This window comes from Acomys minous (genome assembly GCF_964271855.1).
Source record: "Acomys minous genome assembly, chromosome: 9".
Classification (NCBI taxonomy): domain Eukaryota; kingdom Metazoa; phylum Chordata; class Mammalia; order Rodentia; family Muridae; genus Acomys; species Acomys minous.
The window spans coordinates 73,953,142-73,971,869 of record NC_140490.1 but is presented as its reverse complement, the minus strand read 5'-3'; the positions used below and the strand labels follow the sequence as shown (position 1 = coordinate 73,971,869).

The following is an 18,728-nucleotide window of genomic DNA, read 5'->3' as shown; positions in this document are numbered from 1 at the left end:
TGTACCTACTCTGTTTCCATCACTTCTCTGTGAAAAAAAAATGTTTTAATCCCATCCTTTTCTCCATCACTGAAGTTCCTCTAGATTTCCTGAACCATAAGTAGCAGTTTTCACTAATTTCTATAGATTTACTCATATTACAGAGCTTACGAAAAGCAGGTGGAATAAGGAACCTTGATTTCTATTATTTTTATGATTCTATACTTTATCTCCCCAGTCTGAAGATAAGTACAGAAGCCTTTACTTTTGGACAAAACTTTAGATTTCTTGACAAGACCAATAACTGAGCTGTCATCACCATGGTATCTTCATATTATTGAATTTCTTTCTTTCCCTTCTCCCTCCACAGCCCACCACGATAGCTCTAGAAAGGTCCGGATTAAATTGAGTCCCATGCTTTCTCTGCACTTATCACCTTTCTCCCAATTTTTAGGTTAAACCCTAAGCTGCCACTTAACAGAGTCACTAAACACTGAGCTCATTTTCTGGCCCCCCACACTAACACAACACCTCAATGCACCATTATATTTGCTGAACAAACCTCGGATTCTTTTGCAGTCTACACAGTAACACCATTATACGTCTTGTTCCCTAATTCTCCCCCCCATTTCTTTGAACTAGGACTGAACTTAACTAATTTGACTCCTACAATGGAAACAATAATGACATAGTGGAGAAAAAAAGAGTGATTTTTACCCTCTTTTAAGATTTTATGAGATGCATTTTAACCAATTGCCAAATGTACACACTAATATTAACCACATTTTAAAAACAAAAAGAAATGCAATGTGTAGTTCAAAACTCTAGCAAGAAAGAAAATCAGTTTATTTTTCTAATTCCATAAAGCTCGTTTCTGAGCCACTGTCTATTCTCTTTCATCTGGAACAGCACAAGAGCTCAGCTGACGCTTGCTTTGGTCTCCATCACGACCATCAAAAGACGCTGTCCAGTACATGCACAGTGCTCATAGTGGAAACGCAGAGTTTTGAGGTTGCTTCTCAGACAGCTTCTCAGTGGCTTTCTGAGTGTGAATCTGCTACTCTAGTAATATTCCAACCACCTCATGCTGTGGTTTATGCCTACACAAAGCCAGGAAGTCCTTCCTGCACCTAAAAGGGGAGGAGGACATCCCAACACATTAAAACCAATAAAGAACAGCAATCAGGAATGTTTGGGGAAAAAAATTCAACCAGGATATTGCAATTTGCATTTCACATTGTATTTCTCTTTAAAGCCAACCTTAAAAATGGTTATGGGGAACACGGGATAGCGTGTGACACAGTATTGACAATCCTCCGGGCTAGCCTGTGCTGTGCTGTGCTGACAAAGCAAACAGCGCTGGTATACTGAGCTGGATCACCATTTTAAACACAGAAGTAAATTTCTCCTGAGGATTTCAATGTGGGTTATAAGGAGACATTCTCTGTCTGCTGTGGTTCTGGGATTAGTTTGCTCCCTACCACTCTACAGTTTTGCTGTTCTGTTCTACTGACACCCTTTCTCCTTGTGCGCACGTATTTGCCATGATGAGGAAAAGGAAGAGGGGCTCCTGTCTCAGTTGTTGGGCTATAATAACAGCAGAAAAATCCAGGTATGCACAAGTCCATGGCTGGGATGGATGCAGGAATAGCCTACATAGCTACTGTGGAGTAACTTAGCATATAGTATTTATACTAAGCATACGGTGGCCGCCAGTTACTGTGCCACAGACACTAAGCACGCTGATGTGCCAATTCATCATGAAGATCTGCAAAATCAAGCAGTGTTTCTAAAGACAAAAGTCAAAGGTCCTGTTCCAAGTCAAACAGCATACCCACATAGGAAGCTATCTCTGCCAGCTCTGTGCCTCAGTGGTGACAATTAAAAAGAAAGGATGGGGAAAATGCAACAGTAAAGAAGATGAACAACTAAAACCCTATCACTGCACAAGTAAAAATTTGATTGTGACTAGAAATAGAAACATGCATTTTAGGGAAGTTTCCCATGAGTTAAGTTTTATATATATATATAAGTTTTATATTTATATATATATATGACAAAATACCATAAACTTAATTCTCTCAGTGATGAAGATCAAATCCTAATGAACAACATAGGAAGGCCTCTTGCACTTTAAAGATAACATCCAACAAAAGGCAATGACATTTCAGCTAAAGTTATACTGTTTTCATGTGAATACAAGTATTTTTCTTGGCTGAAATTAATTAGCGTAAATGTTTTCATTCATTTAGCAATGAATGTTACAAATCAGGTGCCCCTCCCTCCAGAAAAGGAAATACACATGCTCAGGAAACACAGACATACACACACCTGTTACTTTACTCCCTTTTCTGCTACATTTGTTACAACAGATGAAAACCCACATCAGACTAAGAAGAAGAACTGGGCAAATCATTGATTTATTTCAAGAAACTAACTTTTCTCACGCTGGGCTTTTCTAAAGCATGGTCTTTAGTCTGTCCAACCGTCTTTCCTAACATTCAGAACTAAGCAGCTGTTAACAGGACCTTTCAGAAGCACCTGCTACAGTTCCCAAAGCATGGAATCTCCCTCCGGATGTTACTGTACCTGCAAATGTGCTTACATTCATTCCCTGGCTGAAGCTAACTCCCTACAAGATTATAGTTGGACGTTCTTTTCTTGAGCAGACTTAATCTTCTTTATACAACTACCCTAGAGACACTCCAAGAACTCAGAAGGCTGGCACTTCCTCCAGCAATCACGCCCCAGGTTGATGCTAACCCCACAGTCCGGCCTTCATTCCTTTCTGCTCTCAATAATTTACACAGAGATCAAGTCCGTCTGTTAGCGAGTGCTGCTGTAATCAGAAGCCCAGGGTGGTGCTTCTTTAGTGAGCTCAGCAAAGAACTGGCAGCATATCCCATGCTAAGGTTATATAATGTCAGACCAACTCCTGCAGGTGGGCAGGGGTACCTCAAGGAGGGAAAGACAGTGAACAGGAGTGCTAATTCAACAAGAGGAAAATCGTTTCCAGGAATCCCTCCCAATACTTTGAACCAAAGAAGAAAGGTAATTTTACCTTAAATAATCAGTGTGTATATCAGTAGCCCTGGGGGTGGGATGGAAATCATCTACTAATAAGATCCTGGTCTGAAATTCTTACAAGGCCCAAATTTAAAAAAAAAAAAAAAAAAAGTGATCCCCATTACCAGGTTACAAGAGTGACATCTAGTGGACTCTTCATAGAATGACAAGGGGGTAATTAAAATGTGAGTTACAGCAAGGCTTCCCGAAGCCTAACATGAGAATGGATGACCTCTGTTCACAGAGTGAGGCAGGGCCTGCCCATCTAACAAACCTGTAGATGATACCCATGCTGCCACGCCCAGGCCTCTCCTGGAAGCCAGGCCCCAGGAGATCTGACATCTGCTCCGACCCTCAGAAGAAAAAGAGGCAAAGCAATTCTGAACATGATTCTGTCAGTGCTCCTGTTTGATCAGCCCAGTCAGCAGCATAGTCACTGCCCCTGTCTGTTCAGGTCTCCAATACACAGTCACTTCAGCACCCGATGCAGTATGTGGTCCCGTCGACTGTAAACACCACCTGCGGGATTTTGTTTTGGAACACTGAGGGTAGAACTCAGGGCCGTGGACATAGAGGCAAACATTTGGCCACTCAACTACAGTAGTAGTTTGTACTTGTTTCAGAACTCAGTTTTCCTCCCCCCACCCCAGTCAATTTGTTCTTGAACTGGGATCCACCAGGGTAGGCAGTACTGCCGAGCAAATCTATTCAGAATTTCAGCACAATTTTCTGGGATTACCTCCGAGAACAGAATAGGGCACGTAACTATAGCAAGTCCAACTACTGCCTGAATCCAGACCTGTAGGATTTACTTTACAGAGCCCTCACCTCTACACACAATTACCAGTGTAGTTTCTTAACCAGGAATTAATCCCTCGCCCACAGAGCAGCCCTGCAGGCCACACGGGACTCCTCCTGCCAAAGCCTGCCTCTGTCCCCGCAGGACTACAAGCCACAACTCATCTCCAGCAGGTAAGGAGAGCAGTCTCTCATCTCTAGAACATGCAAACATGCACAAAGCCACCTTCCAGCCCCATCTTATCTTACGTTACAAAATTGTTGACCTGGACAAATAATCCTTTGCAAGCAGTGGAACCTCTATTTCCAACTTACCTAAGCAGACACACCCTAACCCTTTGACCTGTATTGCCCAAAGACAGTGCTCTCATTAAAGTGGTGGAGAGAGAGAACTGTTTCGCTACAATGTGACCTAATTACTAGTCTAATACAATTACAGAGTATGCAATCAAAAGATTTATTCAGAAGATGTAAAACCTGACTTCCTGAAGGAAATTTGCTTTTAAGTCATAATTAAGGATCTCCGTAATGAATAAACAACTGAAATGTTTATGCCTCTTCAACTGCTCTTGGCAGCCCTGAGGGGGAAATTATGAAGAGGAAAAATGCCACATAATTCTTTCTCTAAGGTGACATTAAGGCAGAAAATGAAAGTAAACATACAAGACAGTATTGTCAGCCACAGCATGTCACAGTCCTCCTGTCCACATGTCACACGTAACTGTGACTATGACCAAGTCACATCAACTCTTATTTGCTCTGTTTCCTTGCTGGAAAGTAAGAAATATACTGTACTATAAGTATTAAAGTAAATGCCAATATTATTTACATGGATGCTTTATGACTAGATTAATACGTATAAAGCATTTAATAACGACTCTCATAGTTGTAATGATTCTTACTAACTTGTTACTAATTGTAATGTCTATTTAAACACTCTTCCTTATGGAAAAATGACAACTTGGTTCTTTGTTAGTAATCTTTATCAAATTTACCAGCATAAGAAGTATATAATCATATCAATTCTTCGCGTGTCTTCAGAATGCAAGAGAAGCTGGCAAAATTGTAAAATCCCTCCAGATGTTCCCTAGTTCACTCTCTGCCTTTCCTTCTCACTCTTACTACTTCCCCCCTCAGTTAGGCACATTTAAAATGTGTTGCACTTGTTAACTGAGGGTCACTGCAATTTGCAAAAATCAAAATAATTTTTTAAGCATCGCAATACACTGTCCTTGAGCATCAAAATTATCTGAAGTTCAAGAATTTTGTTTTAAATCAAGAGAGCTCAGCCCTTTCAAGGAAAGGCAGAGTGGCAGCTGTTACTCCAGTAGCTGGCACATCGTCCACAATTTTATCTGCCTCTCGGACTGCCCAATGGCCTATTTTCTTAGAATTGTGGCAACGTTCTTGCCAATTTATTTCAAAGTAACCAGGCCTTCAAAGAAGGCTTCATTTTGGTATAACAAAAGTCCCATATTTATGAGACTTAAGGCATTCAGAAGCTTTGAAGTAAAATAGGGGTACCTGGCCCAACCTTTAGGGAGACAGGGGAAGACACCAAAAGTTAGCCGTGTGGTTTACCAGAAAGTGGACAGTAAGTCCTAAATTGTCACTGTTAATTAATTTAAATTTACAGAAATTTCTGAAATACAATCTGAGAACTAGGTATATGATTCAGTAGTACAGCTGACAACTGACAACCCATACACCTCAGTGGACAGCGCACGCTCCACGGCTCACACACCTCAGTGCACAGCACACGCTACACAGCTCAAGTACCTCAGTGGACAGCACACACTCCACAGCTCACACACCTCGGTGGACAGCGCACGCTCCACGGCTCACACACCTCAGTGGACAGCACACGCTCCACAGCTCACACACCTCAGTGGACAGCACACGCTCCACGGCTCACACACCTCAGTGGACAGCGCACGCTCCACGGCTCACACACCTCAGTGGACAGCACACGCTCCACGGCTCACACACCTCAGTGGACAGCGCACGCTCCACGGCTCACACACCTCAGTGGACAGCGCACGCTACACGGCTCACACACCTCAGTGGACAGCACATGCTACACAGCTCACACACCTCAGTGGACAGCACATACCCATATAGTTCAGTGTAGGACACAATCGATACACATGAAGTCTTTGAGTCAACTCCCAACAGCAACAAAACCAAAAAGTAAAATGATATAGCATCTAATGTGTTTTCTATAACTTTTTTTTTTTGAGACAGACTTTTGTTGTGTGGCTCAGCTGTCCTAGCTCTAAAGACCAAGCTGGCTTGGAACGCACAGATCCACCTTCCTCTGCCTCCCAAGTGCTGGGATCAAAGGTATGTGCCACCACTGCCTGGCTTATACTTATTTTCTAAAGTAAAAAATGCTGTATTTTGGCTTATATTCCAGAGAAAAGGAGTCCATCATACCAAGGGTAGCATGGAACAGCAGTAAGAACAAGAAGTTAGCCACTCATGTTTCCTCTGCTCACAGGAAGCAGGGCGAGAGCAGGAAGTATAGCAAGGCTATAAACCACCACAGCCTTCCCAGTGACATGCTTCCTCCAGCAGGAATCCACTTCCTAAACGTTCCTTAGGCTCCTCAAACAGCACCCCAAACAGAGGAACTAGAATTCCAATACAGGGGCCAATGGGAGACATAGTTCACTCAAACAAGAATAGGCTGTGTATTTATGTGGGAGTTTATACCAAATAAATAAGTGAAATGAATTTTTTACTTACACCATCAAGAAAACATTTGCAAGAAAGATTATTAATACAAAGAGGTAAATTAACAGAAGTGTGGGCTTGGTGGTCATCAGAGAACTTAAAGGTGGCAAAGGCCATTAGAGTTTTCAGGGTTATTCCTAGATATTTTATATTGCTTGTGGCTATCGTGAAGGGAGTAATTTTTCTAATTTCTTCCTCTGCCTGTTTGTCATTTGTATATAGGAAAGCTACTGACTTTTTTGAGTTTATTTTGTATCCTGCCAATTTGCTGAAGGTGTTTATCAGCTGTAGGAGTTCTCTGGTGGAATTTTGGGGGTCACTTATATACACTATCATATCATCTGCAAATAGGGATAATTTTACTTCTTCCTTTCCCATTTGGATCCCCTTGATCTCCTTTTGATGTCTTATTGCTCTGGCTAGAACTTCAAGAACTATATTAAAGAGATATGGGGAAAGTGGGCAGCCTTGTCTGGTCCCTGATTTTAGAGGGATTTCCTTGAGTATCTCTCCATTTAATTTAATGTTGGCTATTGGTTTGCTGTATATAGCCTTTATTGTGTTTAGAAAAGTGCCTTGTATTCCCGATCTCTCCAGAACTTTAAACATAAATGGGTGTTGGATTTTGTCAAATGCTTTTTCTGCATCTAAAGAGATGATCATATGGTTTTTCTCTTTCAGTTTGTTTATGTGGTGGATTACATTGATGGATTTCCGTATGTTAAACCATCCCTGCATTCCTGGAATGAAGCCTACCTGGTCATGGTGAATGATGTCTTTGATATGCTGTTGTATTCGCTTTGCGAGTATTTTGTTGAGTATTTTTGCATCAATGTTCATAAGAGAAATTGGTCTGAAATTCTCTTTTTTTGTTGGGTCTTTGTGGGGTTTAGGTATCAATGTGACTGTGGCCTCATAGAAGGAGTTTGGTAATATTCCGTCCATTTAACTTCTGGCTACTGAACGGCTACCGTAGAACAAGAGTATCACATATTTTATTATGATCTTAACAGAAACAATGTTGACATGCAAGTGTCACTTCTTTTATCCATTAAGTTCTTTTTCATTTATTATTTATTGATGATTGGCTTCTTTTGCCTTCTTTTGCCTTCTTTTTAATAATTTAATATTGTAATGGATAATTATTACAAAAAATATGTATCTAACATAGTCTGTATTTCTTACAGGATTTTTTAAAGTATATATGAGTTTGTTTGACTGTATATCATATATGGACATGTGAGGATACCAGAAGAGGGTGCCAGATTCCATAGACTGGATGCACAGCTTCCTGTCATGGATGCTGGGAACTGAACTCCAGTCTTCTTGGAGAGCAGTAAGCACTCTTAACCACTAATCCATCTCGTCAGCTCTTCCTCTTGTTTTTTAAAGCTGATGGGGAACTGTTCATCTTAGTGGTCTGAAGAACAGGTTTATATATTTATTAAAATGGGTTTACATCTTTGTCAGAGATTACTTCTGAAAATCACATTGCCCTTTTTCATTTGGCTCACTGTTAACTTTGTACTGCACCCTTATTAACTATACATTAAACTAAAATTCCCATTTCCTTTAATGACTAAGTCACTATATATTGTATTCCTTGCCTCAAACAATTCTTTTAATATTGCTACAGTTGGTTACTATCTCAATAATGCAATTTCTAAACATGTTCCAGTACAAGTTTTTGAAATAGAAAAGAAAAACACATCATGTTGTTTTCATTCTTTAAAAAATTTAAAATGAATTAAGCTACAAGTTTCGTGAAAGTTGAAATTTCACCCATGTGTTCTTACTTATTTCCCCCTAAGTTTTCACAGATATTTTCTTCGATACTATTTCAGTCTTTCACAGAAACTATTCACAAAGCTATAATGACAATGCCCCCACAGCAATAGCAATAGGTGTTAGCTTTTACTGAGGTTTTAGTGGATGCAGGTAAGATACCCAGCTCGCACTGTCTCATTTAGTGCTTCCAGGTCTCACTCTAAACCTCCAGCCTTCTGGTGTGCCTGCTATACTGTCTCTGAGTTCCTGATGCTTGCAAAGCTATAATGATGTCCTCCACAGAGGACTCAAGGAACTGTCATTTACTTGACTTGTCAACGGCTATGAAGAAGCAGTGAACTGAAACCCTGGTTCAGGGAAACTTACACCATTTCATCCCTCAGAGTTCAGATCTACTGCTATAGAAAGAACACCTTATTATGTCTTGTGCCTTCTGGAATCATAATAAATATGTCATATTTCAAATACATGATGAAAAAGGAAGAATTGCTCTCTATCTAATAAAGAAACAATTACCTATCTTATATTGTACCGACCAGTGAAGGAACTTCTAGTTTGGATATAATGAGACAATAAATAAATTTTGTAATTTTAAAGCCATGATTCTAATCTAGGCTAAGACAGTCTAGGTCTCTCGTTCTCTCATTCTCTCTCTCTCTCTCTCTCTCTCTCTCTCTCTCTATATATATATATATATATATATATATATATATATATATATATATATATATCTGTCTCTCTCTCTGTCTCTCTCTCTGTCTCTCTCTCTGTCTCTCTCTCTCTCTCTCTCTCTCTCTCTCTCTCTCTCTCTCTCTGTGTGTGTGTGTGTGTGTGTGTGTGTGTGTGTCTGTCTGTCTGTCTGTCTGTCTGTCTCTCTCTCTCTCTCTCTCTCTCTCTCTCTCTCTCTCTCTCTCTATGTCTGTCTCTGTCTCTGTCTCTGTCTCTCTCTATGTCTCTGTCTCTGTCTGTCTCTCTCTCTGTCTCTCTCTGTCTCTCTCTCTGTCTATCTCTCTGTCTCTGTCTATCTCTCTGTCTCTCTCTGTCTCTGTCTCTGTCTCTCTCTCTCTCTCCCTCCATGTCTTCCCCCTCTCTTTCTGTTTCAATTTTTGAAACAGGGCCTCTCTATGTAGCTCTGGATTTCCTGAAACTCATTCTGTAGACCAAGCTAACCTTAAACTCAGAGATTCGTCTGCCTCTGATTCCTAAGTGTTAGGATTAGACGTGTGAGCTACCACCACGTGACTCTTGGTCTCCTTTTAATCAATATAAAATGAAAATAAATTCTGATATATAATATACACACGCATAAATATGTGTCGCAGTTACATGCAATGTGTTCAGTGATGTCCATAATATCCATTACTAGTTATTACCATTTCATCAACTAAGCTAAGTATGAAGTGTTGAGCGCATGTTCAGACTGTACCTTCACACTTTACTGAGTGCCGTAGTGTGAATCTTATTTAAAACCAAAACCACACATAAAAAGAGACAGATGTGTATTGTTTAAATTTTGACATTTAAAAGGATTTCTTAATGTGAGCTGAAAAACAAAAATATTCTCAATGTTACCTAATCTTCATGGTTTAACAGCACTTGGACATTTTCTAAGGAATGATAACAAAGTGCTGCCTCTCCTCACACTTGGAATTTACTGCCTGTCTGAGTCTCTGCTTGGGCCAAATTAAACAGGCAGCACAATGTCCCTCCCAGAAATAACAAGCACGGCTTCCTGCTCTGTGCCAAACAGAGGTAAAGAGGACAGTATTTCATTTAGTCATCTAAGTAACTGTTTTCTTCCTCATCTTGAGTTAGAACCTACTTCAGAAAAAAAGTCTAGAAAAAATCATTATGTGATTGATCAGGTCATTTAAAGAAAAATATCTCTTTGAAGAGTCTTTATGTGAAAGGCTCAAGGCGTGTGAAGGAAGCATAAAAGCCCATTGCCCTCGCTACTCCACTCCCGAACACCTGCAGCTGCCTGAGGTTCACTCAAGCTTTTTGTCTGTGAGGCATGAAAGCTATCCTAGAAGAGATGGTGAGTGTGCAACTTCCTTCCAGAAAATACTTTGCAAACTCCTTGGAAAGGTTTTGTAATATAAGAGGACAAGAAAGTAGAACAGTCCTTACAAAGAGACATGCCCTGGAGCCCAGCTGGGAAGGAGGGTAGGTGGGCTCTGGCTTGCTTCAGTTTTTCTGATTCCTTTTTTTTTTTTTTTTTTTTTTGGTTAGCTTGTTGGTATTTTGTTCCGTTTCTTGCAAGAGTATATGTTGAACTCAGGGCTCTTTATATCCTAGGCAAGTGTTCTACCATTGAATGCTATTTGCAGTCCTGTTTTGGTGTGTTGTCATTGTTGTTTGGGGTTTGTTTTTGTTTTAAGGGTTTGGAGGTTTTGTTGTTTTTCTTCTTTGAGACAGACACCACTACATTGCTCAGAGACTCAGTACATTGCTCAGGCTTTAAATACACATATATATTTCCACCACATCCTGCTAGATAGTAGATATTTGTGGATGTAAACAATGTCCACAAGTTTATATATCCAAGTTATAGAAAAGATAACATGCAGGAACTGTGTTTCTAGCTAATAAAAATGGGGTAATGAATGATTTGCCCATATTGACAGAAAAGAATAGAATTAAGAATATGTGGTTTTACAGTTGGAATTTATGGAGAACAACAAACAACAAAGTTATTCTCTTCTGACTGCATCAAGTTTTAATAAAAAAAATTTCAACTAAAGGTGAGTACCAGGTGAAAAGATCTGTAAAGATACATGAAGCTGACATACCAGAGAGACATAAAACAGAGTCTAAATAACAGAATCTTCAGGTAAGGCTGGCAACCACCTGTTAGAGATGGCCACAAACTGAGAGGCAGATACTCAGAGTGCTCATATGTTTATTGGTCGCATTCAGTGCTTAGAAGCAGGCATGGAATGGATAGAATGTTAGGTTTAATCAGCACTGACATTTTACAGATAAGTGTAACAATGGTGTCATTATTAATTAAATCTAAATATGAAACCACAATGCTCATAGCACAGCATCATCCTCACTTTATATCAGAATCTGTACCTTAGTAAGATATTTAGGTGATCATTACGCACTCTGGCATTTGAGAAATATCTGAGAACAAAGTATAAAGAGGAAATGATCATTAAGAGAGATTTTACAAGGGGATAACAATCGGGATGTCATGTTAATAAATTATAATAAATAAAATATACATTTAAAATTGGAGCTACGTTTTTGGCATTCTCCGCATGGTAGAATTTACAGCCACCAAGAAGCATGGCACAAAAGCTGTGTGGATCAAAGAATGAGATGAACCTATCCTAATGAATGACAATAACTGGCCTGGACGAGTTAGAGGCCAAGATGTGATTAAGGCAAATGAGTATAAAGAATCATAGAATAAGCCGGGCGTGGTAGCACACACCTTTAATCCCAGCACTTGGGAGGTAGAGGCAGTTGGATCACTGTGAGTTTGAGACCAACCTGGTCTACAAAGCAAGTCTAGGATATCCAAGGCTACATATAGAAACCCTGTCTCAAAAAAAAAAACAACCAACAACAAAAAAACAAACAAAAGATTCATAGACTAGCCAAGAATTGTATATGCCTATAGTAATAATATTTGAGAGGTTGAACAAGAGAAGAGATGAAGCCCAGGGATTTGGTAACAGTGAGTAACATACTGAGGCCCCAGAAAATAAAAAAGGAAACAGAGAAAGGGAAAGGGGTAGGAAAAAGAAGGAAAAGAAAATGGAGCAGAAAAGCAAAAAAGGAAACAAAGAGGATAAGATTAACTGCCATAGTCCTTTAAGGTAAGGAGATGGTTGTGATTGCAATCTCCTGATTGATCTTATGAAAATTTGTATTAATCATGGAATTGGTGTTCATAGGTATGAACCCAATTCCTTCATATTAGTGAACTTCTTTGCTAGCAGACAAAAAAAAACAGTAATAACTTTACATACTTCTGAGATTGGTTAAACTTCAACAAAAAAATTCTATATTTCTTCAACATACTCACTAAAATTTTCTATCCTCATTAGTATATTTGTGAATAAATCTTTGATATTTTTAAAGAGAATTTGATACCAGGATCACAATCATAAGACATATAAATGCAGGCTTTTAGGAAATTGAAATCTGTACAGGAGTTCTGAATAAACTTGGGCAACGATATTAAAATTACACGATGAGAAGAGGCCTAGATGTCCATCAAGTGATAAACAGATAATGAAAATATGGTATAAATGCACAGTGAAATTCTATTCAGCTGTTAAAAAAATTTAATCATGGAATCTGGAGGTAAATTAATAGAACTGGAAAACATTATTTAGCACATATGAACCCAAATGCAGAAAAGTAAACAATGCCTGTCCTTTCTTACTTGTGGATCCTAGATCCAAATCTTTAGGTTTGAATGTATAACCTGAGGTAACCATAGAAGCCAGGAAGTAGAAATGGACCACTGGCAGAGGGGAAAGGAAAGCATTCTGGAGAGGAAAATAGCAATGCTGTGAAGGATAAAGAAGAAAATTGTGGGGCATTAACTGGAGAGGGAGAGAAAGGATAATACAGGAATGTGCAAAGAGGAACAAATAGGCTCCATGCTCAGATCTGGTCTGGCTTGTAGGCCTTGTGAATGCTGTTATAATCACTGTGGGTTCATATGAGCCTGTGCCTGTATTAGGCCTGGAAAATACCGTTTCTTTGAAGACATCTACCACCTCTTGATCTTAAAAATCTTCCAACCTGTTTTAGGGCTCAACACAGATATTCTTATAGGAATTAATATTCCAATGTCTCTCATTATCTGCCCATTGACCCGTTAGTTGTATGTATCTCTGTTAACTGCCACCCCCTTCAAGAAGTTTCTCTGATGAGGTTTGAATGATGTACTAATTTATAAACATAGCAATAAGATTTCAGGAACTGTTTTATTGCCATGCCCATGTAGAATAATAGTAATAGGTTTTCCCTTGGGCCCATGCCCCATCTAGTCACAGGTCCTTGGCTTCATTGACTATGTCAGGAATCGGTTACATCTCATGGATTGTAAACCTAATCAAAAATTGTTTGGCTACTCCCATAACATGTGTGCCACTACTGTGCCACTTGGCATATTATGGCTCATAGGATTCAGAGCTGGGTGGTACTGAAGTTTACTTTCTCTTTTGGTAGCATGTATACTACCTTCCAGGAGCAGGAAACTAGGTAGTAGGTTTGAAGCTTCCGGTTGGTTACCAATTAGATATCTCAATGCTCTTTTACTCAAATATGTAGTGTCTTCTGTAATAGAATGTTAAAGTTAAATTGTAGACAGTAAACAATATTGATGGTGATACCCTGTCATGTTGTTGGGGCTATTTATGACTCCACTGGAAAAACAACTCAAAAAGAGGTAACTCACGTGGGTTTTGTTTGGGAACATATGATGTCTACTTTGGGTATTGCTCTCCTGAAGAAGGTAATTCTAAACATGTGTGTGTATGTATTTGTGTGTGTGTATGTGTGTGTGTATGTGTGTGTCTGTGTGTGTGTCTTTGTGTGTGAGGCTGTGATCATGATGTAAAGTGAATAAATAAATTAAAGAGAAAAAAGAAATACACATATATAAAGATTAAAAGCTAACAGCCACAAACAAGACAAAAGTCACACAATATTTGAGTTTCAGGGTCAAAGTTATGTAAGTCTAGATGATTGTTTTTAGTTCTACCCATTTACCTGTAAATTTAATAAGTTCATTTTCTTAACAGAAATAGCAACAATTATATCTATATTATTTCAATTTTTATTTAACTTGTTAAGTTTTAAAAAATTTGCCAGAAAGTGGAGCATGGTGGCACATACCTGAATCTTACTATGCAGAAGACTAAGGTAAGAACATCAAAAGTCCAAGGCCTGACTGGGCTATATAACAAGATCCTGTCTCAAAAATAAATAAATAAACAAATAAATAAATAAATAAAGCTAGCAGCCAAAGAATTAAAAAGAAGAGTGCACCAATGGCTAGTTGATCTTAGAAGTTCAGAACTACATGTTTGCCACCTTTGAAGGCACTGGACAAAATGCCCTCCACAGACAGAATTCTGCCTAAAAATGGGCAAGCTTGGATGCAGGCAGAGTTGATGGCCAAACTCTGCCAACACCTGGTCAACAAGTCCTCCTTCGTTCCTGCCTCACAAATATGTCTGTCAGATATAATGGGCCAAAAGGCTGAAGATGATACTCCAAAGTTATAGAGAGTTTTGGGTGACTGTTCAGGCAACAAACTGTCTTTTTTTTTTTTTTTCATTTTGGAAACTGCTAACCTGCACTTCCAGTTCACTCAGGTAATTAAGTTTTATTCCTTCTCAAGTCTCTGATGGAGTTGAAGACCAGATAGTTTAGTCTTACAATTAAGCTTAGTTGTTTAGGGATTAAGATGGTTTTAGTTCTCGATAGATGTTTTAAGTTGATAGAGATGAGATATGAGGGATATTGATTTTCATTCACAATTTTAGACTCACCAAGATAGCCAAGATGTTTTCTGCAAGGTTGCCAAATACAAGTAGAGAAAACACTATGAATGTAACATTTATATAACTCCTGATTGTTTCATGGTTCTTCTTGCTGGATGTAGTTGTTTTAATTTATGTGTAATAATATAAATGTATATGCCAAATAAAATAAAATCTTTTTTTAAAAAAAGAACTACATATTTATAAAATAACACAAAATGAGGAATCACTGTTTCTCAGAAATATACACTCACTGTATTAAAGGTCGGTGACAATCCAAATAGAGTTATACAACTGGATAAAGCAAGGTGAAAACCTTAACAAACTCCCAAAATGACAAAGAACTTTATTATAGATACTGGGCTATAAACTCAGACAATACGAAGCAAATTAGAAGCAAACTGTAATTATCATAGGGAACTGAATACTAAGTATCTTGGAATTCACTCATGAAAATATTCCTCTGGTCTATTTAAAAATTGCAAACAGACAAGAATCTCAATGCATATCTAGGACCCATCTTATTATATTCATTCTATTCAAGTTAAATTTGCATTTAATCTTTAATCATTGTGCTGACCCAGTACTCTAGAAAGAGGACGCAGATTGATTCTATGCTCCTGCAGAAAGACCAGAGATCCCATTTCTTACAATCAACTATGACCCATATATATACAATTATATAGACCCAGTACCCATTTAATATGGTTGATATGACACAGCCACGAAGTACATCTCGATTCTTAAAGAAAATATTCACACTGTCACACAACCCTTTTATACACTTAACCTTCTAAAATAAAGGCCAAAGACCTTATATCCCTTTGTCCTTCACACTAAAATAATTAAGAGCTTATTTGGAATGCCAGAATTCTAGGTATGGATGCCCAGAGAAGACTGCTAAAATCTACAATAAGCTTCTTAAATGGATATTATATTTTTTACCAAAAATAAAGAATGAAAAAAAAGTAAACTTTGTATTTTGTATGTGACTTAAAATAATCCCACAAAGCTTCCCAACTCAAAAAAGTGACTTTCTCCATATACATTAAAGACTTAAGCCTAAATTTCAGTTATTTGGGATGAATTCACATAGATTCTAACATTATCCTTTGCTAATATCCACTTGAGGATAATTTGAATCATCAATCATAATTATGAATCACTTAATTTTTGAGCTAGGAGCATATTGGATGAGAAGAAAGAGTGGTAGAGTTGAAGGGAACTGAAGTCACCATCGCATACTCTGCCACTGGTAGAAGGAACTAAAAATGTCTAAACACAGAACTGTTGGAAACTCCATTCAATTTAGTGTGAGTTTTTTTTAACTGGAAAAATTATATGGCTGAATATTATTATCTCTACTCAGTTAAAAAAAATCAACGAACAAAAACAAAGAAGCACCGAAGTAATTCTCCAAACTTGTCATTATCCCAGAAGGTAACTCAACCTGAGAAAAGCATCTATAGCAGGAAGTCATAGCAAAGTCTCGGTCATACAATGGCCATAAGCCAAACAAAAAGAAAACATGCTTGGCTCACAGTGCATTGTGCTGTCCTCAAATTGGGCTTTTAGAAAAGAAGAAGAAATGAGACTAGACCTGCCCAAGGAAGTAATCTCTTAACACTGGAATGACTGGACATGCCGATGGATTTCATAGCAAATGAAAGATTTTGAGTTTTTTGCCTCCTGTCAGGAACACACATATTGAAACAGCTAGAATAAAAGTCATTCATTTACTCAACAGACACTGCCAGGGTAGACCGCCTGCATCTCCACTGGATATGAGATAAATGATGAGAAAGACAAAGACCCCGCTGCTCTCAAACTCATGGTGTAGTACGGAAATTTTGACAAATACATAAGGAAACACAAGAAAGGAGAAACTCGGCTTGGCTACGGCTAGTGGCTTGAAAGAAGCAGCAGGGTTTTGACATTTTAGAAGGATCACAGTTTCTTCACACAGTCACCTGACTAGCCAAAGGCCAGAATTTCTGAGGATAAGTTTAGGCACTTAGTAAAGAACCACAGCTCTTAAGCAAAACAGATTTGTTCTGCCCCACGAATGAAGGTCCATCACGTGTAAATGTTCACTTGTCAGATGGGGAAGGTAATGCTTGTTACACAGCTAGCATGATGATGCACCACGCTTTATAAAGTATCTGTAGTGAGTGGCTTAACAGAAGATTGTGTGTGTGTGTGTGTGTGTGTGTGTGTATGTGTGTGTGTGTGTATGTGTGTGTATGTGTGTGTGTATGTGTGTGTATGTGTGTGTATGTGTGTATGTGTGTGTATGTGTGTATGTGTGTGTATGTGTGTGTGTATGTGTGTGTGTATGTGTGTGTATGTGTGTGTGTGACTGTATGTGTGTGTGTGTATGTGTGTGTGTTTGTGTGTGTGTGTGTGTGAGAGAGAGAGAGAGAGAGAGAGAGAGAGAGAGAGAGAGAGAGAGAGAATATCCTATTATGAGCCCCACCCTTTGATCCACTTAAGAGTCCTGTTACAAATTATCTGGTGAAGAAATAATGGCACAAAAAAAATTAAAGTGAACAACAGAACCTTGTTGTAACAAGTCAGAGTCACGATACAGAACAGCCCTGGTGGATTAGATTTTTTAAATCCCAGAATAATACTGTACAGACCTACAGATTATAACAACAGAAGGCTAGCCTGTACCTGATAAGGAACAATGCTGCCGTGAGCTGTGCCCCAGCGTTTTGCTTCCTTTTGACCAATAAGATAATTAGCGGCTACTTGGGTCAAACACGCCACCTGCCAGAGTAAAAACAGGAAGAACATGCATTAGCTCACCTGTAATCATGAGCAAATGTTATAATATGCATCCACTTTACTCCATGTAACCATAGGTGGGGAAAATAACCCAAATTTGGTAAGAACATACGCATGTCACACAAACAGAGAACAGTGTTCATTATTCCATGACTAGGTATTGATCCGTTTATAAATAGAAACACAGATAACTTCATCTCCTGAAAAGGCCATCGGAAGGTGGATGACAGCCAGGCCAATGGCACCTTGCTCAAGCCTCGAGGGGAAAAAAGCTGTGACAGAGTAAGTCAGCAACTAGTACATAATAAGCTCTTTTCCCTGGCGAGGTTCTTATTCTTTTCATCAGGACACCAAAAAGCGTGCATCAACACAAAGGCCAGTGAGTCAAAGCAAGGAGCTACAGTATTCTAAGCTTTTCAACATACAAGAGAAATTGTGCCAGTTTAGTTGAGTTTTGAAAAATGCCCAAGCATTTTTTGACATAAAAAGTCAAGATTTTTAAAATTTATTAATAAACATTCCGCATTTAAACAAAAATTACTATATCTCTCTCAACTTGATCTGACCCCATGCCCTCATTATTAGGATCATTTTGTTTTTGAGCACCATAGATCTGTTTACTGGTCACCGGAAACCTCAATTTAGCCTTGTTCTGTGGATAGACCTTGAAAAACCTCTTGCTTTGATTTTTGTTGGTTTATGGGTTGTTTTGAGATTTGAGGTAGACCCTCAGTCTATAACTCAGGCTATGTGGGAACAAACTTTATAGCTCAGGCTAGCTTTAGGATTGAAGCAATTCTCCTGTCTCATCCTGCTGTGTACTGGGATTATAGGCACAAGCTATAAACTTTCAAGTTCACATAAGGAAATCATAAGGATGATGACAAGATTTCTATGCCCTTCCAAAGGAATTTTAGGATCCCTGGAGGCTCAAGGCCTCCAGGGATCAGGACTGTGAAAAGTGATATAAATAATTTCATAATTTACAAAGAAAAAACATTCTGACTTCATGACATAGCTTTGCTATGGCACTGGCTTAATATTTCTTCTAGTCAG

General features: G+C 38.7%; 1 protein-coding gene across 4 annotated transcripts in view; it reads right to left on the bottom strand.

Moving 5' to 3' along the window:
- SUGCT (succinyl-CoA:glutarate-CoA transferase) overlaps positions 1-18,728 on the bottom strand; it is a 701,020-nt gene that overhangs the window by 530,504 nt on the left and 151,788 nt on the right. For 3 of the 4 annotated variants that reach the window (XM_084796226.1, XM_084796223.1, XM_084796225.1), the window contains exon 9: positions 17,559-17,654. The exons of the other annotated variant lie outside the window; for it this stretch is intronic. In XM_084796226.1, the coding sequence (XP_084652352.1) occupies positions 17,559-17,654 (96 nt within the window). The remainder of the gene's footprint in view (positions 1-17,558; positions 17,655-18,728) is intronic. 4 annotated transcript variants of the gene reach the window in all.